At 45.5% G+C, this 26,346-nt stretch overlaps 1 protein-coding gene across 15 annotated transcripts in view; it reads right to left on the bottom strand.

Annotated features, from left to right (window-relative positions):
• PTK2 (protein tyrosine kinase 2) overlaps positions 1 to 26,346 on the bottom strand; it is a 261,868-nt gene that overhangs the window by 146,089 nt on the left and 89,433 nt on the right. For all 15 annotated transcript variants that reach the window (XM_058668437.1, XM_058668443.1, XM_058668442.1 and 12 more), the window contains 2 exons: positions 15,092 to 15,258; positions 3,295 to 3,382 (listed from right to left, as the gene is read on the bottom strand). In XM_058668437.1, coding sequence (XP_058524420.1) covers positions 3,295 to 3,382; positions 15,092 to 15,258 — 255 coding nt within the window. The remainder of the gene's footprint in view (positions 1 to 3,294; positions 3,383 to 15,091; positions 15,259 to 26,346) is intronic.

Below are 26,346 nucleotides of genomic sequence, written 5' to 3'. Positions count from 1 at the left end.
AAAGGACGTGGGGAGAAAAGTATCAGGATGTTTTTTCCAATTGAGTAGTATGTCATGGGTAGTTCATCATTAAGCATCACAGAATATGAAACAATGCATGCATTAAACAGCACACTGGGCAGGTCTGGGGATGACACAGGCCGAGTGAGGCTGCAGCACCCACAGGTGTGCATGTGACCCAGATGGGATGTGGGTTGGGCCTCGCTAGTCCATATGAGGCTGGCAAGCACAAAAACCAGGGCTGGGGCACGCCTGGTGCAGATTAGGGGTGGTACCCACTAGGCTGCAATACCCACAGCTATGAATGAGGATCGGACCTATGGCAGGCTGGCTGTGCTAGGCTGCAGCAACCATCAGTCTGCATGAGATACGTGGTGAGGGTGAGGTAGAACTCACTGGGCTGCTGCATCCAGTGCTAAGTGCACTGGTCATTGGAGGTGATGGACTCAACTTGACCCTGTACTGGTTGGCGCACACAAAAAAGTCTGAGGTCACCCCAGACAAGTACTCTAGGGGAGCTCCCCGCACTGGACTCAGACTCTAGCCACAGGGAAAAGGCAGAGCATGTGTGGCCCACCTTGGAGTGCCTCCCCAGCTGGCTGAAGCCTGTGCAGTGGACAGATGCTCCCAGGGAATACATCCAGCTCAGCCAGGGCAGCAGGGCACTTGGCCTGCCTAGTCAGAGCACAACTCTCCTGGCAAACCAACTTCTCAGCTCTATTTAAACTACTCCAGTAACACCCTTGAACACTCTTCCGCACACCAAGGTCTCTCCGGTGTCATTAACTGACCATCCCACACGCCCAGGTGCTGATGCAGTATGACAGCAAGCTGCAACCTCTCCCACTTTTCCTCTGTGGATACAGGATTAAAAAAACTGAAATATTTATGCACCCATCTTCCTCTGTACCTGACCTTCCCAGCCCTAACCAGAGCCCACATGGGCACACAGTCCTTGCAGCTGCAGAAATACCTAAAAGAAAATCAAAAAAAGAAGAGGCTGCATGCACAAGATGTTACAGAACTAAACAACTGAAAAAATCAGTGCCATTAAATTTCAAACCCTTTAATAAAAGGCTCGCTTGAGCACAGCATGCCATGAAAATATATGGTTGCACGTATGACTGTCTCTTACATGCGTGCATCAACTATCACAGATTTTACAAATCCAAGAATAAGTGTCAATCAGGGCCTGGTGCAGTGGCCTAACAGCTAAAGTCCTCGCCTTGAACGCGCTGGTCATCGCACATGGGCGCCGGTTCTAACCCCGGCAGCCCCGCTTCCCACCCACCTCTCCTGTGGCCTGGGCAAGCAGCAGAGCAGGGTTTAAGGGCAAGAGCTGAAAGAGAAGCTCCTGGAAAGGCTCAGCTCTGGCCACCCTGGGGAGTGGGCCAGCAGATGGAAGATCTTTCCCTGCCGCTCCTTCTCTCTGTAAGTTTGCCTTTCCAATAAAAATAAATAAATCTTTAACAAGAAAAATCCCCCAACTCTGCCTGACACTCCCTGTAGGACTTCAACCTTACACACAAGAAAAGCTACAGCCCCTCCCCCAAGAACTGAAAATCCACTCAAGCTTTCTACCTTCTGCTGTCCAGGGCGGAGCAAGGAGCATTATTTCCACTTAAGAAACTGACCTTCCGACCTTGCTCTGTCACATCTAATCCACCAATGCTCGTCCTTGGCACCAGGGGCCCAGACTCACATAGAAGGCATTATTTTCATTTGCCACCGAAGTTCAAGGTGAGTCCTATCAAATTCATTCACTAAGCTTGCATACTACTGTACTGGTACATGTGTAATCGTTCAAAGATTTATTTGCTTTTATTGGAAAGGCAGATATAGAGAGGGGGAGAGACAGAAAGGAAGGTTTTCCCTCCACTGATTCACTCCCCAAGCAGCCACAATGGCAGGAACTGTGTCAGTCCGAACCCAGGAACCCAGAGCATCTTCTGGGTCTCCCACGCGGGTGCAGGGTCCCAAGGCTTTGGGCCGTCCTCGACTGCTTTCCCAGACCACAAGCAGGGAGCTGGATGGGAAGCGGAGTTGCAGCGACATGAACTGACACCCATGTGGGATCTCGGTGCGTGCAAAGCAATGACTTTAGCCACTAGGCTACCATGCCAGGCCCTACATCTGTAATTTTTTATCAGACCAAGTTGAGAGTCTCCAAACTTGCTATAAAATATTGCCATTTGGCAGAGTGGTCTCACTTTAAAAAAAAAAAAAACCATCATTCTGGGGCCTAAGACTGACCCAGTTAGTTGCTGGGTCTCACGCTGGAGAGGACAGCTCTGCCCCGACTTCAGCTGCTGGCTAGTTCAGACTGTGAGAGGCAGTACAGAGCTCAAGCACTCAGTGTAAAGTCATTTTCTGCTTATTGCGCAAACTCTATCAAGATTATATTACCATTGCTGGCTCTGTCAGTAATTTCTACATAAGACACACTGGCTGATATCAGATGTGATAGCTACACTGGGTTAGTATCACCTTTCCAATAATTTGCCTGTAGGCTGGCGGCTGGTACTGGGATTAAGTGGCCAGTAGGGACACCTGCACCTGATGTGGGTCAGTCTGGTTCGCTTCGGATCGTCTACTTCTCCTCTTTTCTTTCCTTTTTTCTTTCTATTTTAAAAGATGTATTTGTTTACTTGAAAGTCAGAGTTGCAGAGAGAGATGCACAGAGAGAGAGTTCTTCCCAGATGGCCACAATGGCCAAGGCTGGGCAGGCAGGATCGAGCAGCCAGCAGCTTCTGGTCTCCCACAGGGGTGGGAGAGGCCCAAACACTTCTGCTACCATCCACTGCTTTTCCCAGGCCATGAGCAGGAAACTTGATCAAAGGGGCAACAGCCAGGTCACAAATTAATACCCACTGGATACCACCATGGCAGGTGGTGGCTTCACCCCCTACACCACAGCACCAGTCCCACTCCACCTTCTAATCCAGTTTTCAGCTAACGTCTACCTTGGGAGGCACACAATGGTGGTTCAAGCACTTGAGTTACTGTCACCTACGAAGGAGATCCAGACTTACCTTCTAGTTCCTGGCTTCCCCTTGGCTCTGCTCTGGTTACGGTGAGCACTTGGAAAGTAAATCTGCTGAAAGAAAACCTTTTCTACCTTTCAGGCAAAATACAAATAATAACTTTGCTCAAGTATATAAAAGTTTTAAAAAGTGCCAAAGATTCAGTTTCTTTCTTCTTGAGATAGGCCTTACATCAGGGTTAGTGCTAAGTAAACACATGGCATTAGCACAACTGACATTTACAGAAAGTACAGCAAAGCATCCTTTATACCTGCTGATAGAAGAAATTCAGAGTTGGCTTGTCTTCAGTAAACTGGTTAAGAAATCCTTTCGGCAAATAACGAATTCTCAATTCATATCTAAAACATAATTCACAAAATAGAACAATTAGGAAGTAATAACTCACAGACTATCATTATACAGTATTATTGTGAGAAGAGAATTAACAATTGCTTTGGGAAATCATTTTTAAAAGAAGAGAAAAGCAAATTTAATTTTAAATAAAACTTTTCATTTTCAGCACAGGAAAAAGAACATAGTGTCTCTGGTATGTTCCAGCTCAGTGGTGCTGCAGGGGCCAGTATGCTGGCAGACCTATACCCTCGGCTCGCTCTGCACCCCGACCGTTACACGCCCATCATCCACAGGCCTCACCAACTCAACACTGCCAACAGCAAACCTGTACTCGCACGTCTGCTACCTCTCCTTCACTCATGAACCTGTGAGAGCCATCCCAGCAAGGGGCTGCCATCTATCCCTAGCCAAAAACACACTGTACCGCATGACACTGCCAAGTTGCCCCAAAGTACTTCATAGACCAATGACTTGTTTGTACTTGGTGACAACTAGGAACAGTGCTACTATGAATAATTTTATCTTCTCTTATCCATATTTTCAGCATAAAAAATAATGCATTTGAAATGCTCAAGAAGAAAAGCTTCAAGAATGGTCAAAAGAAAAAAAAACACTCTCAATGAATGGTCTCTAACATTCTTGCTCTGGGTGTCCACCATGTGATCAAGCTTTTATGTCTTCTGGTGAACACACATGCACATTTCTGCTGAGGATACACCTGCCGTACAGCCCCTGTCTGCAGGGAACAGACCCATGAGCTTCAGCAGTGCACAGAGGCCCGGCAGGGATCAGCCTCACAAACAGGTGGGACACAAACAGGTGACCATATGGGATGCTGGTGCATGTGAGGTAAGGATTTAGCCACTGAGCCAACATGCTGGGCCAAGACTGAATTTTAAAAAACACGCGTATGATGAAAATCAAGATGGCAGAATAGGGTAAGGACATGTTTAAACAGAGAAACATTAGCTAGTGTGAAGCAGACAGGGCACATTCCAGAAAACAGGAGAGGACAGAAAGATAGCACAGGGGCACCTGGAGACTAACAGACACAGGAAAGCAGCAGATACAATGGTGTGATGTTGCAGTGACTGATACACCAGTGGCATTCAGCAAACAGATCTGAACTGCACCGGCAGTTGGAACTCTACCAGCAACCAGGTGGGAAGGGACATTCACTGGGAGCTCAGGAGGTGAACCCAGACAAAGAACTGCTGTCCTGTTGGTCTGTCTGATTTGACCAAGAGCAGAGACACAGCAGCAGGTACCAGACAGGCAGTGGGGGAACAGGGTAGATTTCACTGTGCAGTCCACCCCCTAGAGCCAAATCAGGAGCCATTTTGTATAAGGAGGCAAAGGCTATGGGACAGGACTGCACATGTACTGAGCTGGGAGTGAACTCACTTCTGGCTCAGCGAATTATACCAATGTGGCATCCTACAGGTTCCACCCAAGATAGGCCTGGGCAGCCCTCAAACCTGATGGCCAGCAGATTAAGAACTCTAGTAGTGGCACATCAGGCGCCATCTGTACAGTGTGACAAAGGCTCTAAAACTGCAGCGACAACAGTAATCTGTGCATGCACTGACAAGGGAGCGAACACACTGAGCTCAGTGCATTGCACTGGTCCCACAGGGAAAATAACACCGACTATGGCATCATACAGGTAAAAATAGGTCCGTATGGCCCTCAGACCTAACAGCCAACGAGTTCCAGCAAGAGCAGCACCACCAACAATCTATTTATATAGGACACCTGGTGTCACCTAAACCTGGGACCTGCTCCAACCAGAAGGGGGAGAAAGGTTGTACAGACAACGGTGCAGCCTCAGCACAATATCACCAGAGGTAGAGAATGGTGAGCCAAGAGCTGGGGTTAAAGAGATATTGGTGGAAGTCTAACAAAGAACCCAGACCTGGAACTCGCTGGAGGGAGTGGCAAAAGTGACTGCAAACAAAGACCTGTGTGCCAACCACAATAAGTAAAATTGAATTGTAGACCAGAGAGTGACAGAGCTTAGAAACCTGCCCCAAGGAGAAGAATCTGATAACCAGAAATACAATCACCAAGGATAAAAGAGGAGACAAAAGTACAATGAATATTACCGAACACTCCCCTGCAAAGGACAAAAACCCTTTGCCAACCTTAAGGTTGACTGAGGAAGACATCGAGAAAATGGGGATACAGAATTCAAAATACTTGTTAGCTTCTTATTAACAAGAAGCATGCAATACAGAAATTCAAGAAATTTAAAAAATGTCAAACAGGAAATGAATCAAATGAAAGCAGATGTATCAGAAAAGAAGAACACAGTGGAACAAATTAAAAGTACAGTGGGGAGTCTCCAAAATAGAATGAAGGAGGCAGAAGAAAGAATCTAAAAACCAGAAGATCTTTCCTGTCGCCAGAAACAAACAAACAAAAAGCTGGAAGCAGAGCAGGTTCAAGCTTAAAAAAAGAATTCAAGAATTAAGAGATACTATTAAAAGGCCAAATGTAAGAGTTATGGGAATCCCAGAAGGTGCAGAGCGCGAAGCTGAGTTGAAACATGTATTTAATGAAATAATAAAACAAAATATCCCTAATCTGGAGAATACATTGGGAATTAACTATATCTCATGGATTGTTACTTTTTTTTAGTTTCATCTCTTCAAAACACTTCCTTTCTCATTAAATTCTTCACTGACTCATGGATCATACAGTAGCACCATTTTCTTCAACAAGATTGTTTTCTTTTTCATTTCTTCAGTGACACATTAGTCATTCAGTAGCTTGTTATTAAACTTCAAGGCATTTTTAATTTCTATTTTCCTTCCTGTTGTTGATTTTGTATTGTGGCTTTTCATTTAAGGGAATGCATAGTAACTGTGTAATGGAGACTGTCATATCCAGATGTGAGGATACAATGCAGTATGCATCTCTACTTCCTGACAAAGATGGACTACCAATGAAACTGTTTACTATACCTTGACAGTAGGATGCTGGATTCTCTGCCATTGTCTATGCCCACTATGATGGACATATGACAGTTTCTGAAGAACTATAGTAATAATATAGGGGACCTCAGCGTGGGAAGAAGGGGAACTTGGGGAGGAGGTAAGGGAAATCCCAAGGCCCATGGAACTGTATCATAAAATGATAATGGTAAGAAAAAAAGTATAAAAAAAATTCATATGGAATGTCATCCCAAGACACATTAGAAAATGTATCAGAATACAATCTAAGCAGACCTCAAGCATGATTATTCACATTCTTTTGTCCTCTGTAAAAAATGATGCCTTCCTTTTCTATAAGATGGTGTTTCCTCTGGTAATGGTCTATGGATGGAAAGCCATCTTGCTCCAGGGAGGAGCTTCAAACAGCAGTAAAGACAGCCCTGCCCGCAAGCTCAAGACAAACCATCTCCTGAAGACAACACAATTTTGCTTTCCTCTCAATCTGAGAAAAATAAAGCTTTCTCGAGTGACAGAGAGGGCCTTCTCTCAGATCTCGCCCTCAATGCCTTAAAGCCTCCGAAAAGATCAGCTGCATCTCATTAGCCCGGGCAGATGCCAACATATCAGAGCATGCAGAGCACGTTAGCTACCTGAAATTTAAGTACACGCAACATCCTACTGATCAGACTGATACAAGGGTCAGGGTCAGGCATTGTGGGGGAGTGGATTAAGCTGCTACATGCAACACCAGCATCCCAGGAGTGCTGATCTGGGTCCCAGCTGCTGTGTTTCCAACCTGACTTCCTGTCAATATGCCTAGAAAAGTGGCACAAGATAGAACAAGTACTTGGATGCCTGCGATCCAACGTAGGAGACTCAGCTGAGTTGTGGGGTGCGAGCCTCACCCTAGCTGCTGCAGCCATTTGGGCCGTCAAAGAGTAGACAGAATATTGCCTTGCCTGCCTCTCCCTCTCTGTGTCACTCTGCCTTTCAAATGAGTTCAGTGAATCCTTTTGAAAAATGACAGAAACCTCTCAGACTGCATATCATTGGCTGTACTATAAATTAGGTACGGCATGCATTCTGGACCTTCCTAGTAGTGCAGAAGCAAGGAAGCATGGTCCGCCCTTGACTGTGGGCCAAGAGAGCGCCAGTGCTCATTAAACCACTTGGACCCCGCCAGTCCCACACAGGTCTCCTGTGGGCTGCTGGGCTCAGTGGGGGCACCTGGCCTCCCAATTCCCTGGGCTTTCTCCTAACATACATGGTGACAGTAACATTCATGTTTTCTCTCGTTTTGTTCATCTTTCACTTTATAAAAATATGTTGTATGCTATCTGGAATTTTAATTGAGGTAAAATATTAATCAGTTTAAAGTACATATTTAAGGATTTATTTTTTTCTTGTTGAAAAGGCAGATTTACACAGAAAAAGATCTATCATCCATTGGTTCACTCCCCAAAGGCCGCAAAAATCAGAGCTGAGCCAATCTGAAGCCAGGAGCCATGAACTTCAGGATCTCCCATGAGGGTGCAGGGTCCCAACCACTTGGTCCATCCTACCTACTTTCCCAGGCTACAAGCAGGTTGCTGAATAGAAGTGGAGGAGCCTGAACATGAACCAGCATCCCTTAAGGGATCTTGGCACTGAGCGGTGGAGAATTAGCCAATCAGGCCATTGTGCTTGGCATTAAATATATATTTTAGTGATAAACTGGTATATTCGCAAATTTGGGTTAGGACTTCGGTTAAATGTTATACTGCAAAAGTTCAGGGTCCAAAACAATGGCTCACGTGGCTAATCCTACACCTCCAAGGGGCAGCATCACATATGGGTGTCAGTTCATGTTTTCTAAAAGTTGTCAAAAATTTTAGTAGGGCAATATCAGTCTTTGCCTCGCTTCGACTCCTGTATCTTTGTGAGATGGCTTCAGATTGAAAATCAATCCTTAGTATTTGTTTTACACAGCCAACGTGCACCTGTATCTACCATTTGTTTTTCTCCTGGCTCCACAAGTGCTCTCCCAGAGAGGACTTGCTGAAGTGTTTCTGTCAGAGAAAGTAAGTGTCTCCACCCTGCTGTACTTGCACAGTGATTGAACTCTCCTGAGAACAACAGGCTGCAGGAATCTTCTTACTATCTTGCATACATTACCACACTATCTGCCTGGCATTTGTAATTGCTGCTAAACATCTGTTCATAGACAGGCAAGATAGCCTAGTGGCTAAATCCCTGCCTTGCATACATCAGGATCCCATATAGGAACCTGTTCATGTTCTGGCTGCTCCATTTCCCATCCAGCTCCCTGCCTGTGTCCTGAGAAAGCAGTAGAGGATGATGGCCCAAAGCCTTGGGACCCTGCGCCCATGTGGAAGACGCAGAAGAGGCACCTGGCTCCTGGCTTTGGATCTGCTCAGTTCTAGGCAATGTGACCTTTTGGGGATTGAACCAGCACACAGAAGATCTTTCTCTATGCCTCTGCTCCTCTCTGTAAATCTGGCTTTCTAATAGAAACAAACAAAATAAAAACCTTTTAAAAAATTCTGTTTACACACCAGTTTAACATAAAATTTGAAAAAGTGATCTTTTAGAGATTCTTCCTTGGTTGTTTTTCACACTGTGTCCTCTCTCCAGTCCATTATTTGCTGCAACCTTGCAAAGCTTGGCTCTGGTTTTACTCCCTTGGATTTCTCATTCAGCCTGCACTGGAGGACTCACGTCACTCACTAACTCTAGAGCATTTCCAGACATTGACCCTAGAAGTTATTTCTTCTTTCCCATTCTTCCGCATTCTTATTTTCCACACTTTCTCTATTAGAAACAGAAAGACGTCACCCTTGACACCACATAAGCCTCTGCCATGGCCTGCATCTGGCCGCCTCTCCAGCTGACGTTCTGGGCAAACGTCTCAGACCCACCTTCCGGGTTATTAAGATTTCAGCCATGTCCCATCTGTTCTTTTACAAACAGCAGTTCCTAGTCAATTCTATTTTAAAGGAGGTGAAGTGACCTAAACAGACAAAAACAGTACACTCAGAGAATGAGCACTGGGGGGGGCACCACTATGAAGGCTGCCTCTGATGTGTCAATAAATTACAGAGATTACACAGTTGTGCTAAGCAAAAAACTGCAGTTGCTTTCATCCAAATTTTTGATGTTTTTGTTTTACCTGAAAAGCAGATTAGACCTGCTGAAAAATAAGTCTAGAGCACCTATTTGGATGTACGTAATACTTCTGTTTTTTTGGTTTTTATTTTTTAAAGATTTATTTATTTTTATTTTTATTGGAAAGGCAGAGACACAGAGAGGAAGAGAGACAGAGAGGAAGCTCTTCCGTCCGATGATTCACTCCCCAAGCGGCCACAGCTGCTGGAGCTGAGCCCATCTGAAGCCAGGAGCCAGGAGTTCTTCCAGGTCTCCCATGCGGGTGCAGGGTCCCAAAGCTTTGGGCCATCCTTGACTGCACTCCCGGGCCACAGGCACGGAGCTGGATGGGAAGTGGGACCACCGGGATTAGAACTGGCGCCCATATGGGCTCCTGCAGCATGTTCAAGGTGTTCAAGGCGAGGGATTTAACTGCTACACTATCCCACCAGGCCCTGTTTTGTGTGTGTGTGTGTTTTTTTTAAGAGTTATTTGGGGGCCAAGTACGGTAGCCTAGTGGCTAAAGTCCTTGCTTTGAATGCACCAGGATCCCATATGGGTGCCGGTTCTAATCCCATGACCCAAAGCCTTGGGACTCTGCACCCGTGTGGGATACCCAAAAGCTCCTGGTTTCGGACTGGGGCAGCTCTGGCCGTTGTGGACACTTGGGGAGTGAACCAGCGGTGAGGATGTTCCTCTCTGCCTCGCCTTTTCTTCCTATCTGCCTTTCCAAAATAAATAAATAATCTTTAAAAAAAGAGAGAGTTATTGTGAAAGTCAGAGTTACAGAGAGGGAGAGATGGGGAGAAGGGAGGGAGGGAAGGAGAGAGGGAAAGTTTCTGCTTCTAAGTATTCACTCCCATATGGTCCCAACAGCCTGGGCTAGGTCAGGTCCTTCCCTCATGGGTTGCAGGTGCCCAAACACTTGGGTCATCTGCTCCTCTTCCCAGGCCGTTAGCATGGAACCGGATCAGAAGTAGAGCCAACGGGTGCAAACTAACGCACACAATGTGATGCCAGCAGGAGGCAGTTGACCTACTTCGCCATGACCCAGCCCCCACCTGATGGTTTGTAATGCCCTCCTGCCCTTCCTGTACTTCTACCTCCTCTCCCTGAAGTACACACAGAACAATCCGCTTCAGCTTCCACACTCTGGAAAACGGATGATTGGCTGCCCCATTCTCATGCTCCGTCACACACCCCACCTGCTTCACAGAGAGACTGACAGTGGAACTGAGATTCCCACCTACGCAAATCCCCAAAGTGGACAGAGCTGGGACACGCCAGAGCCAGGAGCCAGGCACGTCCTCTGGGTCTCTCCTGCAGGGTTCAAGCACCTACCCACTTGAGCCATCACAACATCAGATCAAATCCGAAGCAAAGCTGACACTTGAGCCCAGACTCTTCAAGACGTCCCAAATGGTGTCTAAACCCCAAGCCAACTGTTCACCCAGATTTCGTTTTTCTGAAAAGCCTAGCTACTCGCTCATTTCTATGGAGAGGTAAAAAATCTGTTTTCATCCGTAAAACAGGCATAGCAATCCACTCTCCTAGGGTCTGGTGTGAGTAAAATGAATTACACAGACATGCCTCCCAGAAACGGCTCACAGGCTGACACAGTACAGCCTCTCATGGTGACAACACAGCAATCACACTGTCCTGAGCTGCAGCAGCACGTGTTTAGCCTGTGGAAAGTTCTAGCTAACCTACAGTTTTCCTGCGTTTGAGGATTCAGGTTCCAGTAAACAAAGTGACACCTATTGGATTTTACTTGAAACAAGACAAGTTCATACATATCCACGTGTTTAGCCTGTGGAAAGTTCTAGCTAACCTACAGTTTTCCTGCGTTTGAGGATTCAGGTTCCAGTAAACAAAGTGACACCTATTGGATTTTACTTGAAACAAGACAAGTTCATACATATACTCAAAGACTGGGAGTCAACGAATAGCTCATTGAGCACTAAGATTATGTTTCCTCCTGACATGACTATATAACTATGTCCAGAGAAAATACTTACAATTATTTTTACACAAATTTCAGATTTTCCAAATTTTTAAACTTTTGTTTGCTTAACTAAAAAGTGATTAAATTTTTTCAAAACTGATAAAAAAAAAAAATAAATTGCATTCTCAAGAACTATTTTGTTAGCTCTATTCCAGCAACTATAAAAATCTGAAAACACAACTATACTTTTTTGCTGAATTCTGAAACATAGACTGCATTCAACTTAAGATTCATTTGGGGCAGGCACCAAGCCTAAAGGTTAGGATGCCAGTTACACAGCCAGGTTCCACGCACACACTGGGTTCATCCACTTCCAGCTTCCTGCTAAGGCAGGCCCCGGGAAACTGGAGCAATGGCCAGGCATGTGGAATCCTGCCATCCTCACGGAGCTGGACGGGGTTCTTGGCTCCTGGCTCTGGCCCCAGCCACTGCGGGAGGGCATTTGGGAAGTGAGCAAGATGTACTCTGTTCCTCAAAAAGCAAAGAAGGGGTGGGAGAATCAAGATGGCAGAAGAGGGTAAGGATACGTTTAAATGGACAGAAAAACATTTAATCAGGATGAAGCAGAGAGGACATATTCTAGGAAACAGGAGAGGACAGAAAGATAGCACAGGGGTACTTGGAGACTGACAGACACAGGAAAGCAGCGGGCACAGCAGTGCGGTGTTGCAGTGACTGATACTCCAGCAGCATTCAGCTAACAGCGATCTGAACTCCACCAGCAGCCACAACTCTACCAGAAACCAGGTGGGAAGAGACTTTCACTGGGAGCTTGGGACGTAAACCCAGACAAAGACCTGTCCGTCCGGCTGGTCCGTTTGATTTGACCAGGAGCAGAGACAGAGCAGCAGATCCCAGACAGACAGTGCGAGAACAGGGTGGATTTTACAGCCCAGTCAGCCCCCTAGAGCTGAATTGGCGCCATTCTGCATAAGGAGGCAAAGGCAAGGGAAAGAACTGAGCATACGCTGAGCTGGGAGTGAACTCATTTCTGACTCAGTGAACTGCAGCATCGTGGAATTCTATAGGTTCCACCCAAGATAGGTCTGGATAGCCCTAAGACCTGATGGCCAGCAGATCAAGAACTCTAGCAGTGGTATGTCAGGCACCATTTTGTACAGTGTGGCAATAGCTTTAGGACTGCAGGGGACAACAGTGAACTGCACATGTGCTGAGCTCATAGGAGAACTTGCTGAGTTCACTGGATTGCACTGGTCCTGCAGGAAAATAATACCAACTGTGGCATTGTACTGGTCAAAATAGGTCCGTGTTGCACCCACATCTAATGTCCAACAGGTTCTGGCAAGATCAGCACCACCAACAACCTAACTATATAGGACACCTGGTGTCTTTCTAATCCTGGAACCTGCTCCAACCGGAAGGGGGAGAAAGGTTGCAGAGATAACGGTGCAGCCTCAGCATGGTATTACAGGAGGTGGAAAGTGGTGAGCCAGGACCTGGGGCTGCGGAGACCATGGTGGAAATCTAACATAAGAACCCAGACCTGGAACTTGCTGGAGGTTGTGGCACAAGTGGCTGCAAGCAAAAATTGTGTACCAACTGCAATAAGTAAAATCGTATTGTGGACCTGTGGGTGACACAGCTTAGAAACCTGCCCCAAGAAGACTCTGCTAACCAGAAGTGCAATGACCAAGAGCAAAAGAAGAGACAAAGGCACAATGAATATTAACAAAAACTCCCCTGCAAAGGAGCAAAACCCTATGCCAACCTCAGAGTTAACTGAGGAAGACATCAAAAAAATGGGGCATACAGAATTCAAAAAACTCATTTTAAAGCTTCTGATAAAAATGAGAAACACATACAAGAGTTCAAAGAATTTAAGGAAGCAATAAAGCAAATCAAGGCTGATATATCACAAATTAAGAACACAGTAGAGCAAATTAAAAGTACAATCGAGAGTGTCCAAAATAGAATGAAGCAAGCAGAAGAAAGAATCTCAGAATTGGAAGGTATTTCGTGTCATCAGGGGGAAGCAAACAAAAAGCTGGAAGCAGAGCTGGATCAGGCCAAAAAAAGTATTCAAGAACCAAAGTACCATCCATTCATATTAAACTCTGAATGTAAGTGGCTTAAGTTCAATCAAACATCACTGATTAGTAGACTGAATTCAAAAATGAAACAACAGCTATTTATTGTCTAGAAGAGACACATTTCACCAACAAAGATCAGCGGAAACTATATCACATGGGTTTTGTTGTTTTCTGTTAGTTTCATCTCTTCAAAACACTTTCTTCTGATTAAATCATCCAATGACTCGTAGATCATACAGTAGCATCATTTTCTTCAAGAAAGTTCTTGATTTTCATTTCTTCAGCTACACGTTAGTCATTTAGTAGCATGTTATTTAACTTCACGGTGATGTTAATTTCTTTTTTCTCCCAGATGTTGATTTTGTTTTGTGGCTCTTCATTTAAGGGGATGTATAGTAGCTGCGTAATGGAGACTGTCATATCTAGTAACATGTTATTTAACTTCATGGCATTGTAAATTTCTATTTTTCTTTCTATTGTTGATTTTGTTTTGTGGCTCTTCATTTGAGGGGATGTACAGTAGCTGTGAAATGGAGACTAACATCCAGATGTGAAGATACAATGTAGTATGCATTTCTACTTCCAGACAAAGATGGACTTACAATGAAACTGTTTACTATATCTTGACAATAGGATTCTGGACCCTCTGCCATTGTCCATGCCCGCAATGATGGACATATGACTGTGTATGAAGAACTATATTTTAGTAATGATATAGAGGAACTAGGTGGGGGGGGGGGAGGAAGGAATTGGGGAGGGGATAAGGGAAATGCCAGGAGCCTATGGAACTGTATCATAAAATGATAATAATAAAATGTAAAAATTAAAAAAAAAGAAGGGGTGGTGGCAAGAAGATGGAAAAAGGAGTTATCCACCTAAACATGTTTGCTCTTTTACAAGTACAGATCTCGGACTGAAGGTTACTGGCACCAAGAATGGATTCTCCCACTTACAACCACCTTTATGTTTGTGGTATGTATAATCTATGAAAAAAGAGATCCCCGTGGAAGAAGCCAGTTTTTACAAGCTATGCTTCTTTTGAAGTTCAGTATTTTCAATGCACAATTATCGAACAATATCTTGTTCTACTTAATCATACAAAAAATTCCTGAGGGAAAACAATTTATTGAGCATTTTTTTATTTCACTTGGAAAGAATTTCAGCTTCACTCTTTCATTCACTATTTCAATACTGAGAACTAAGAGACCACACTGCCATTTTAATGTTGTATAGGGTTATCAAATACACAAGCACTTTTTTCAGGTGACCTGCAGGTTACTGGGCACAGTGAAGCAAGCCACACAGCCCGTCAAAAAGGTTTGGTTTCCTCAGGGCACATGAAGTAAGTGACAGAAAGAAGCAATGGATGAAAAGGGTACAAAGGGTAAGGGACTGGGTTCAGGTTACAATAGAAACTGAGACAAAGCATCCCTTTATAGACAAAAAACATTAAGAAAAGACCATCACAGCGTAATGAAATCAGGTGGCTCAAGGACAGAAAGAGATCACAGAGGCCACAGAGCAAGCGGCGTGAGCACGCATGCTTGTTTACCACGACCATAAGACAGCGCATCTTACTTCCACTCCTCCGGGGGGTGGGCCAGCTCATACTTCTCCCTCACGCTGGAGACGCCCATGTCCGCGTGGAGCCAGTGAGCCTCCTCGGACCGCAGGTGACTCAGGCGGAATCCATAGCAGGCCACATGCTTCACCTTGTGACTGTCCACTATCTTCTGTATGATGCCCTAAAAAACACCCCCACAGAAATGACTGTTACAAACCCGAGAAAAAGAAATACTGCATGCTGAAAACTAATACAATGCTAGTTCATTTCCTTGAGCTAACTGTCAGAGATCCTTGGTAAGAATATGTAGCGGAGTAAATTCTTTACTTTGAGATTTTATGATTCAAGGGAGTTCCCCCTCGCCCCAAAGCTGTTCTTCCCAATTCTTTATAATAAACAAGGCACATAAGCTTAAACACACCTTGTCCAACTCCACTACTGCATCAACTCCCAAAGCTGTCACAGCAAACCAGCTCCCCTTCAGCCACATCTTTCTGAAGACCAGGCCCAAGAGGGTGTGGGTGGAAGGTCACACTCGGAACCAAGGAGATGAAGCGACGACCATGTTATCACACTGTCATTTCTCTAGAAAACATCAACTCAGACATTCAAAGCACATGGAGAGTCCTTTACTCTGTGTTCCTTCTAGACGAACATGCACAATACAATCTAATGTATCTAATACACGCTCTCCGAGTTCAGAGAAGAACATTTCTAATGAGGCCCTCAAGGAAGGCCTGTTCGAAGCGCCTCTTCTCCTGTTACGGCCTCGACGTGACGGCTGCATGGGAACAGGCTTGTAAAGGGACCCTGCCTGTAGACAACTCGCGGGGGGGATGATGGAACCATCCAGCCGCTGCCCTGGGCATTCACAAGTGACAACTGTCAACTTCTCAATCTTGCAGTTTTATTTAAATGATACTGATATAAAAAGTCTATCAAAGAAAATTTCTAATTTCTTATAGAATATTTCTTCTTTTAATTGTTCTTATTATCATTTTATGATATAGTTCATTAGGTCCTGGGCTTTCCCCTACCCTCTCTCCCAACTCACAATCCCTGCCACTGAGTTCTCCCCTATCATTACAACAGCATAGTTTCTCATAAACAGCCATAAGTCCATCATTGCAGGTATGACAATGGCAGAATCCAACATCCAGTTGTCAAGACATATCCAACAGCTTCACTTGGGTCCGTCCTCGATCCGGAAGTAGAGATGCACACTGCACCATGTCCTCACATTTGGACATGTCAGGCTCCACTACACAGTCCCTATAAACCCCCCATGTGAAGACACAAAACAGAATCAACAGGGAGAAAAAATAGAAACTTGTAACGCCATGAAGCTAAATAACGTGCTACTGAATGACTAATGTGTTGCTGAAGAAATGAAAAAAAAAAAAAACAAGAACCTTTTTGAAATGGTGCTACTGTATGATCTGTGAGTCAGTGAAGACTTCCATGAGGAAAAAAAGTGTTTCAAAACACTTGTTATAAAGCTGTTTATCAGTGAGAAGCATGGGCAAGAATTTGAGGAATAAGTCACATAGAAAACAGCAACACTGAAACAAAATCAAGTCGAATTACTGGAAATGAAGGACACAATAGAGCAGATTAAATATTCAGTGTGAAGTCTCAGTAACAGAATGAAGGAGGAAGGAAGAATCCCAGAATGGGAAGACACTTCTTGTCACAATGGGGAAACAAACAAAAAGATGGAAGCAGAACTGGGTCAAGCTAAAAAAAATATTCAAGAATTAAGAGACACTATTAATAGGCCAAACATAAGAGTTATGGGAGTCCCAGAAGATGCAGAAACAGAAACTGGAATCAAAGCTATTTAACGACATGACAAAAGAAAATTTCCCTAATCTAGAGAAAGAAATGGGAAACAATATCCAGAGGGGCACAGAACTCCCAACAGGCTTGATCAAAAGTGATCTTCACCACGACACATGATCATCAAGCTCGCTTCAATCGAATATAAGGAAAAGATCCTTAAATGTGCACGCGAAAAAAAATCAATTGAGATATAAAGGAATGCCCATTAAACTCACAGGAGATCTCTCACAGGAAACTCTACAGGCCAGAAGAGAATGGAGTGACATATTCCAGATTTTAAAAGAAAAAAATTGTCGGCCTAGGATAACATATCCAGCAAAGCTTTCTTTTGTCTTTGAAAATGAAATAAAATTCTTCCACAGTAAAGAAAAGTTAAAAGAATGTGCCTCTTCCAAACCTGCCCTACAAAGGATGCTTAAATATGTTCTCTTGACAGAGAAGAGGAATAGCACCCACCAAAACCAAAGGCAAATGGGAAGAACATCCCAGTAAAATGACAACAGAAGACTAAATCAATGAACAACCCATTACTAAACGACAGGAAATAATTACACCCATTCATATTAACCCGGAATATAAATGGCTTAAACTCATCAATCAAACGTCATATACTGGATTATAAACACAAAACCCATCTATTCGTTGCTTACAGAAGATATATCTCATCAACAAACATCAGTGGGGAGGAAGAAGACCAGCAGACACTGTATCTCATGGATTTTGACGTTTTTTGTTTTTAGTTTCATTTCTTCAAATCTTCACTAGTTTTTAAAGAGTAACAATCCATTGAAGTTAGGACTTGTAAGCTAATACATATTGTACATATTTTGCACTCACCAGGTTTTTCTGTTAAAACATGATGCTCTTTTTTTTTTTTTAAGATCTTATTTTTTATTACAAAGTCAGATATACAGAGAGGAGAGACAGAGAGGAAGATCTTCCATTCGATGTTTCACTCCCCAAGTGAGCTGCAACGGCCAGTGCTGTGCCGATCCAAAGCCAGGAGCCAGGAGCTTCCTCCGGGTCTCCCAGGCGGGTGCAGGGTCCCAATGCATTGGGCCATCCTCGACTGCTTTCCCAGGCCACAAGCAGGGAGCTGGGTAGGAAGTGGAGCTGCCGGGATCAGAACCGGCGCCCATATGGGATCCTGGCACATTCAAGGCGAGGACTTAAGCCGCTAGGTCATGCCACCGGACCCACATGATGCTCTTAATGGCACAATCAAGAAGCTCCTAGGCCTCTCCAAAGTTAAATCCTAGCCCTGCTAGAAGCTCTGTCAGAGGCCCCACGTGTGCGCACTCAGGGTGCTGCCCAGCACTGCCTGGGGTCACCTGACTGCCCTTCAGGAGCACGGAGCAGATGCAGTGGTACTCCTAGTACGGCTCTCTTGCAAACAACTCCATCAACACCAGGTACAAGAGAATGTATCAAAGCAGGGACATAAGGAGGAAGGAGACATATGTCCAAAGGGGCCAGTGCCACGGCTCAACCAGCTAATCCTTCAACTGGCAAGCACCAGTCCCCATGAGGGCATTGCTTTGTATACTGGCTGCTCCATTTCCCATCCAGCTCCCTCCCTGTTGTGGCCTAGGAAGGCAGTGGAGGATGGTTCAAAGCCATCCTGCACCCTCATCGGATACCTAGAAGAAGCTCCTGGCCCCTGGTTTTGGATCAGTTTAGCTCTGGCCATTGCAGCCATTTAGGGAGAGAACAAGCAGGTGGAACATCTCTTGTAAATCTGCCTTTCCCATAAAAAAACAAATCTTCAAAAAAAATTGTTCAGTGACCAAGCCTGGCAAAGGACCACCTTCACGAAGATGAGGCTTCCACATGGAAAAGGAAGGTTTTCTGTTTTCCTCACTTAAAGCTTAGATTTCCTGACAGGGTCACGGAACAAGACAGTAACAGGTTGTGCCCACGCAAGTTACAGCCAAGGGCGCTCCACGCAAGCTAAGGCACAATCAGACACCAATCGTCACTTAACATGCTCTGGCTAAAGATTTACCTACTGGAAACAGTATCTTCTAGAAGCACTCGTACAAGTCACTTGTGCAACTTCTGGCCGGCACACAAACGCTCTCGCTACAATGAACAGAGTCTGCGCCTCACTGAAATTCCACTTGTCAGCTTGCCTCGCTCCCATCAACAGCAGCCAGCACTGTGCTGTGTAAGCTCCACACTCAGTGCACAGCAACACGAGCTACCTTGCCTGAAAGCACAGGCTGACCCCTGTGAGACCCCTTCAGGGCACCCTCTTCCATTGCTAGTGCCATCACCTGCCCAGAGCGTCCTGCATGCATCCAGTCACGTCTCAGTCAGAGCGCTCTATGATCCTTCTGACCTAGATGCTGAGGGTAAGACAACGTGGGGCTCTTGCCTCCATCCAGCACTATTCATATGCCTTCTTCAGGCACCTGCCTTCATCACTCCAACTCACAGAACAGGTGCCTCTTGCTGCACACCAGTCTCAATCAGAAGGCATAGCCCAGAACCGTGGCAGTTATAAGGGGAAAAGCTTGTTCTTAGTCTTGGGGTTTTATGGAATAGGTGAAATCTAGGTCCACTTCATTTAATCAAGCTTCCTGAAGAGACCCAGAATGAATTCAACTCAGCTTCTGAATAACAAAGCATTCCCACATCACAGTAGCCTACAACCTAACCAGGTACCAACCCGCACTATCACCAAGCTGTTCAAAGCAATAAACAAAAACCACATTGCATCGATTTCATTTTTTGCTCTCCCATTTTGCTTCCATGTTGCATTCTATCTTATTTCTCACTCTCTGGTATCCTTATAAGTTTCTTTGGAGAGTAGAAAACAACATGAACACACACAGAACTTCAATGTGTGATACTAGGTACATATAACCAGAAACTTACGTTCTGAGAATCAAGTTATTTGGTTCTTGATAATTTAGCAAGTAACTACAGTAGCTAAATATTTACTGAGAAATGCATGCTTAACACAGATTAGCATTTCCATATAACACATATATAGGTATATGTATAGAAGAGTGCTTCAAAGGTTGATCAAAAATGAAAATAAAAGTTGGAGTAGGAACTGAGCCTGGCAATTGAGGCCCACTGCCATAGGTCAGAGTGTCTGGGCTGGATCTCTAGCTTTGGCTCCCAGCTCCAGCTGCCTGCCAAAGCCCATGCTGGCAGTGCTTGAGGCCCAGCCCTGGCCTCTAAGGCATTTAACAAAAGAACAAGCAGATGGGGCTTGGGGCTGTGTGTGTGATAAAGTAGTAACAAGCTTAATGCAAACATACAAATCTGCTATTCGAGGAACATGTACATTTAGAAAAGTGTCTTTAGGGAAATAACAGGAGGTAGGTTTGATGTGACACTAAACGCAACTGAGCTAAATTTCTCATCCTTGCACTGAAAGCTCCCTGACAACCTAACTGCTCTGAAAGCTCTATCCATCTGTCTACAATCAGAATCTCTCTGAAAATAGCTGATTTTCCAGATTAAGTTACTAGAGTAGACATTCATGGTAAGCACACTTCTTATAGTTGAAAACAAATAGCCAATGTGCACCCCAGGAAGACAGTCATTTCAGCACAGACACACCGTGATTTCCTCATTTCTGGGGCAAGGTGGGTCGGGTGTACACGGAGCACAACACTGCTGCAGACGCCTCCGAGCAGTGGCCACAGCTACGTGCGCGAGCACCGCAGAGAGCCAGGCATGCTGGTAAAGTGCTGGTGAGTGCCAAACTACACCCCAACAAACCCTGCCACATGACGATACATAATGCTAGTGGCTGTCCTTCACCCTGTACTAATGAATGAAATCAATCAAAACTACAAAGGCATGGGAAAAATAGTAGGATCTGTGGTCTGATCATGAAGTGCATGTGTCAGCACTGGGCCTCCTCAGCTGCTGAAGACTGTGCAGCGGACAGCACGCCCAGATGCCCATGGGAGACATGACAACCTATTCGTCCACCTGCAGAGGTGGTCTAGTACCACAACAGAGGATGCAGGGCAGAACAAACTGGACAACTTTGCCAGCCAAGCGTTGACAGCAAGTAACTGGGCAGATGGAGACTCCAAGATGGACTGTCAGCCAACGCACCTTCGAAAGGTTCCATTCTCACTGGAGCAATGAAATCAACAGCACCTCAGAACTATCGAAGCCACTAAAGCAGCACCCTCAGAACATGCTCCATACTGGGGGACCCTGGAATGACTTCGGTGGCCATCCCCATCCACAGGTACTAATGTGGTCAGGATGCTGGGCATGGCTTCTCCCCTTCTCTCCTCCCTTCTTCCAGAATCAGGAAGAAAAAGAAATTTGCAAACAACGGTCTCATCCAATTTTCCTTATTTCTTGACCCTTTCCACCCTAATCAGTGGCTCCCATGGGCATGCATCTATCTCAACTATGTAAACACCACCAAAAACAAAATTAAAAAAAAAAATTACAGATTCAATTGCCAACAAGCCCCTAGCGGAATACTGAAACAATGTACTACACATTTAGAAAAGATCAAAGTAGTTGGTAGTAAAATTATCAGGTGTTTGAATATGAAGAACTCAACTGCAATTCATCTTACACAGCACTGTATGGTACTTTCAGGGTCTGGTTCTTGGCCATAAAATTAGCTGTTCCAGGCCTCCTTGTAAATTTTCCAATAAGTAGGAATGAAGATCTTATAGACACATGAATAAATTGAGGTCTAGCTTTGGCAGTCATATTGACTATCATAAGCTCAATGCTGTAGTTATTAGTTTAGTAAAGCTTCCAAAAGCATTTTTCCTGATTCATATTTTTGTTACAAACACTCCACTTCATCTATAATGTCATGTAGTCAATCGAAACTATTTACTAAGCAGATAACGTTTGCCTACAAGGCAATGAAGATGCTGATGACAGTATTACTAAGTTGAAAGTTCTCCCTGTCAACGCTCACCTCATAAAGGAAAAAACAAATAAACAAGTAAACCAAATAAGAAACAATGCAGAATCAGGAAGTACAAAGAATCTGAAGGAAACACGAGAAACACAGGGTGAAGGGAAAAGAGAGATGGTGGGCAGAAACAGAACACGACCAGGCGGGGAGAACACAAGAGGCAACGTGGTGCAGAGGAAACAGAGTGGGCCAGGAGAGGCCACGGCTTGTACCCCGAGAATGTCCAGCTACCAGGACAGATTGCTATTCTGGGAGGCAGAGCAGAAGTGGGTGATGACGATGCAGAGGCGGGGAATAAATGGCAGTGACAGGTTCTGGCTTTAATTACAGCAGGCCGTTCCGCTGCCAGGCTATGAACAGACTGAGGGAGAGGAAACCAAGTGGTGCCTCCATAAAGGATCGGCAGTGCACTGAAGGTGATGCAGAAACACTGCAGGAGTCAGCGAGAGAGAGGAGTGAAAGGCGATTCCAAGGGATCCAAACAATTAAAACAAGGCCAGCTCTTGGACTGCAACATTCTGTAGTTCTTTTGAAGCAATAAGTGTAAAGACACAAAGGTGAAATTTACATGTTTGGGAAAGGAAAATTAGAGAAACATGCGGACATGCTCAGGAAAGCAGAGCAAGAGTGAAATGTTTGTCTAGAACAGGTCCGGGGACACTGCCTGAGAGCTGGGCATCATCAAGGTCACGGCCTGGGACGACGGCACTCACAGCTTGCTTCTAAGAACAGGCCCGGGGACACTGCCTGAGAGCTGGGCATCACCAAGGTCACGGCCTGGGACGACGGCACTCACAGCTTGCTTCTAAGAACAGGCCCGGGGACACTGCCTGAGAGCTGGGCATCACCAAGGTCACGGCCTGGGACGACGGCACTCACAGCTTGCTTCTAAGAACAGGCCCGGGGACACTGCCTGAGAGCTGGGCATCACCAAGGTCACGGCCTGGGACGACGGCACTCACAGCTTGCTTCTAAGAACAGGCCCGGGGACACTGCCTGAGAGCTGGGCATCACCAAGGTCACGGCCTGGGACGACGGCACTCACAGCTTGCTTCTAAGACAGGTGCAAGGACGGCTGCACACAGGCACAGGCGTGAGCTGGGCACTGCTCTCCACAACGCCCACCCTGCCCCGAGGCCCACGAGACACACTCCCTACACCATTTCACTACAGATACTTTCATTGAACGTGTTCCTAACTGATCATTTATCACATACCAGCGATTTTTTGGAGCCCTTTTGAAGAAGTTGTGTCTAAGTTTTCATCCACCTAGCAATACTGATGAAAAGCTTGGTACCAATGTCATTCTTTCTCTTGGGGAAGGGATTTGTCTGGAGAACCTAGAACTTCCGGAGGATCCCTCTTATTTAATACTGCCTGGAGAGACTTTGCTGAGACTTCTACCATCACTGGTCTCCTGTAGGTGCTTCATCCCCAGACCCTGTCCCTGTCCACATTACTGGTTCTGCTGGCCGGAACACATGGCACCTAACGTGGGGCACGGCACGAGGGACAATCTGAGGGACCCTGAACCTACGAAGGTATACACTTCAAATTTGACTTGAAAAACCGATCTTGGAATGGTATAGACAACTCTAAACACATAGAACAACAGAGCATTCTTGAAGCCTATGAGTATAGAATTTAAATGTAATTCTCAGAAGGACGCTTCTTCCTGCTTGTGGCCTGGGAAAGCAGTCGAGGATGAGGACAGCCCAAAGCCTTGGGACCCTGCACCCACGTGGGAGACCTGGAAGAAGCTCCTGGTTCTGGGCTGGCTCAGTTCCAGCCATTGCGGCCACTCGGGGAGTGAACCATTGGATGGAAGATCTTCGTTTCTGTCTCTCCTCCTCTCTGTATATCTGACTTTGTAATAAAAATAAATAAATCTTTAAAAAAAAAAAAAGCAGCTGGTATAAATTTAAGAAAAAAACAAGCTGATTATTTTTTGCATGGCTCATAAACAATGTTATAAAAATCTACATGGTGCCATGGTTAGTGAGTACAGACACAGCCTGCAGTGCCAACATACCATATATGTGCCAATTCAAGTCACAGCTCCTCCACCTTTTTTAAAGATTTATTTTATCTTTAGTGGAAGTCAGATATACACAGAGAAAAAGAGACAAGAGACGAAGATCTTCCATCTGATGATTCACTCCCCAAGTGACCGCAACGGCCAGAGCTGAGCCGATCTAAGCCAGGAGCCCAGAGTCCAGAGTCCAGAGTCTCGTCCTGGTCTCCCACGTGGGTGCAGAGTCCCAAGGCTTTGGGCCGTTCTCAGCTGCTTTTCCAGGCCACAAGCAGGGAGCTGGATGGGAAGCAAGGCCACTGGGATTAGAACTGGCAGCCATATGGGATCCCAGCGTGCAAGGCGAGGACTTTAGCCACAAGGCTATCACACCGGGAACACTCCTTCACTTCCAACTCCCTGCTAATGTACCTGGGAAAGTGGTGGAAGATGGCCCTTCCCATCTGCCGGGGTGTATGGACCCAAGTTCCCCCTGGGAGACTGCGAAGCACTATGGGCTCCTGGCCTCGGGCCAGCCCAGATCCAGCCATTGCAGCCCTTTGGTGAGTGCACAGAGGATAGAGGGTCTCAGGCTCACTCTCTTTTTCTCTTTCAAATCAAGAAAATAAATTTAAAGAAAAAATCTCTTGGCGGGAGAAAGGTTCACCACAACTCCTACCACACATGCACACTTATCCCCAGTTGCTTCCTCACGGTACCAACAAGGGTAATGCAAGTGGTGCTTGCAACCTCAGCCTCCTGCACGGTGCAGCGGCAAGCCATGCCCACCTGCTGGCACTGTTTAATGAGCAGGACTGGATTTATGATCAGTCCCTCGTTGCAATGGCAGCTGAGTGGCTGTGCAGGCTGAGGAAAATCCTGTGAATGGAACATGCCTGTGCAACCATGACACAGGACCCACCACCCTGATGTCAGGGTCTGTGGTCTGGAGACAAAGCATACCCCGGGCCACAAGGCCCGCAGGCAACAACCAGACCCCTAAAGGAAGTCCTAGGTGCTGCTGCTGTCCTGGACCCTCAGGCTGTTCAGCATAAGCGCACACATAAGAGCACTCACAAAGGGCACGAAGATGCCCACTACAAAACAGCCTTATTCTGATGCAAATTTTTTAAATCCATAGACATTTTTCATAACACACATTTTTCTTTTCTTTTTTTTTTTTTTTAAGATTTTATTATTATTGGAAAGCCGGATATACAGAGAGGAGGAGAGACAGAGAGGAAGATCTTCCATCCGATGTTTCACTCCCCAATAACACACATTTTTCTCAACTTTAAATTTTTCTCAACTCCTCATATAAAAGTAGCATTTCTTAATGGAATAATAAGGAACAACCCACTACAAAAAGCCAGCTATTTTGTGATAACAAATCTTTACACTCTCCAAAGGGTTCTGATTGCTGTGATCCAAGAGTCTTCCTCATAACCACCTTCTCCAGCACAAACACAATGCAAGTCACATGTGTAATTTAAAAATTACTAGAAGCCAAATTACAAAGAGTAAAAGCAAACCAGTGAAGTAAGCCTAAACGATAGCACTTATTTAGTCTGCTAGATCAAAAATATTCTCATGTCTAATGCAGACAAATCACTACTGAGACGTTTCTCCTCCTCCTAAGACCGAGACCGGGGGTGAGAGTCGACGCCGAGACAGAACATGCCAGCCAGAGCTCAGGAGTGCGCGTGGCAAACAGCTGTCCCACATCTACCCCACGTCTACCCTTGCAAGGCCTCTGCTTCCGGCCACGGGCTGGCCAACAGCCCCTGCACTGCTCCTGTTCTTGGCCCCCACCTCCCGTAGTTCCAACCCCATCAGGCCCTCAAATGCTGCCACGTCTCTTCCATCTTACTACCCATTGCTACACCTGCAATGTCCCTTCGTTTGCGGCTTCTTACCAAAGAGATAAGGCTATCACAGCATGCTTTTCAGTACAGTTTGTTCAGGAATAATGAAAATACTGCACTTTAAAAAAAAGATTTATTTATTTTTATTGGAAAGTCAGCTATACACAGAGGAGAGACAGAGAGGAAGATCTTCCATCTGATGATTCACTCCCCAAGTGACTGCAACAGTGGAGCTGAACTGATCCAAACCCAGGAGCCTGGAGCCTCCTTAAGCTCTCCCACACGGGTGCAGAGTCTCAAGGCTTTGGGCTGTCCTCGACTGCTTTCCCAGGCCACAAGCAGGGAGCTGGATGGGAAATTGGGCCGCCGGGATTAGAGCTGGCAGCCATATGGGATCCCAGCGGGTTCACGGCAAGGAACTTAGCCGCTAGGCTACCGTGCCGGACCCCAAATACTGCATTTTCAACTGCTATCACTTTAAGGCATCCAGTGAGCATGGGATTTGATACCCAGTCTTCCATCTAGGAGCCAGGATCATGCAGACTTCATGTTATCTTGGGAAACATTAAATGGTGGTCATTCAATGCCAATCTGATTTCTCTGCCTCAACTTGAATGCCAACAATGGGCA

The sequence above is a fragment of the Ochotona princeps genome, chromosome 9 (assembly GCF_030435755.1).
Source record: "Ochotona princeps isolate mOchPri1 chromosome 9, mOchPri1.hap1, whole genome shotgun sequence".
Taxonomy (NCBI): Eukaryota; Metazoa; Chordata; class Mammalia; order Lagomorpha; family Ochotonidae; genus Ochotona; species Ochotona princeps.
This window is presented reverse-complemented; position numbering and strand designations above follow the sequence as displayed.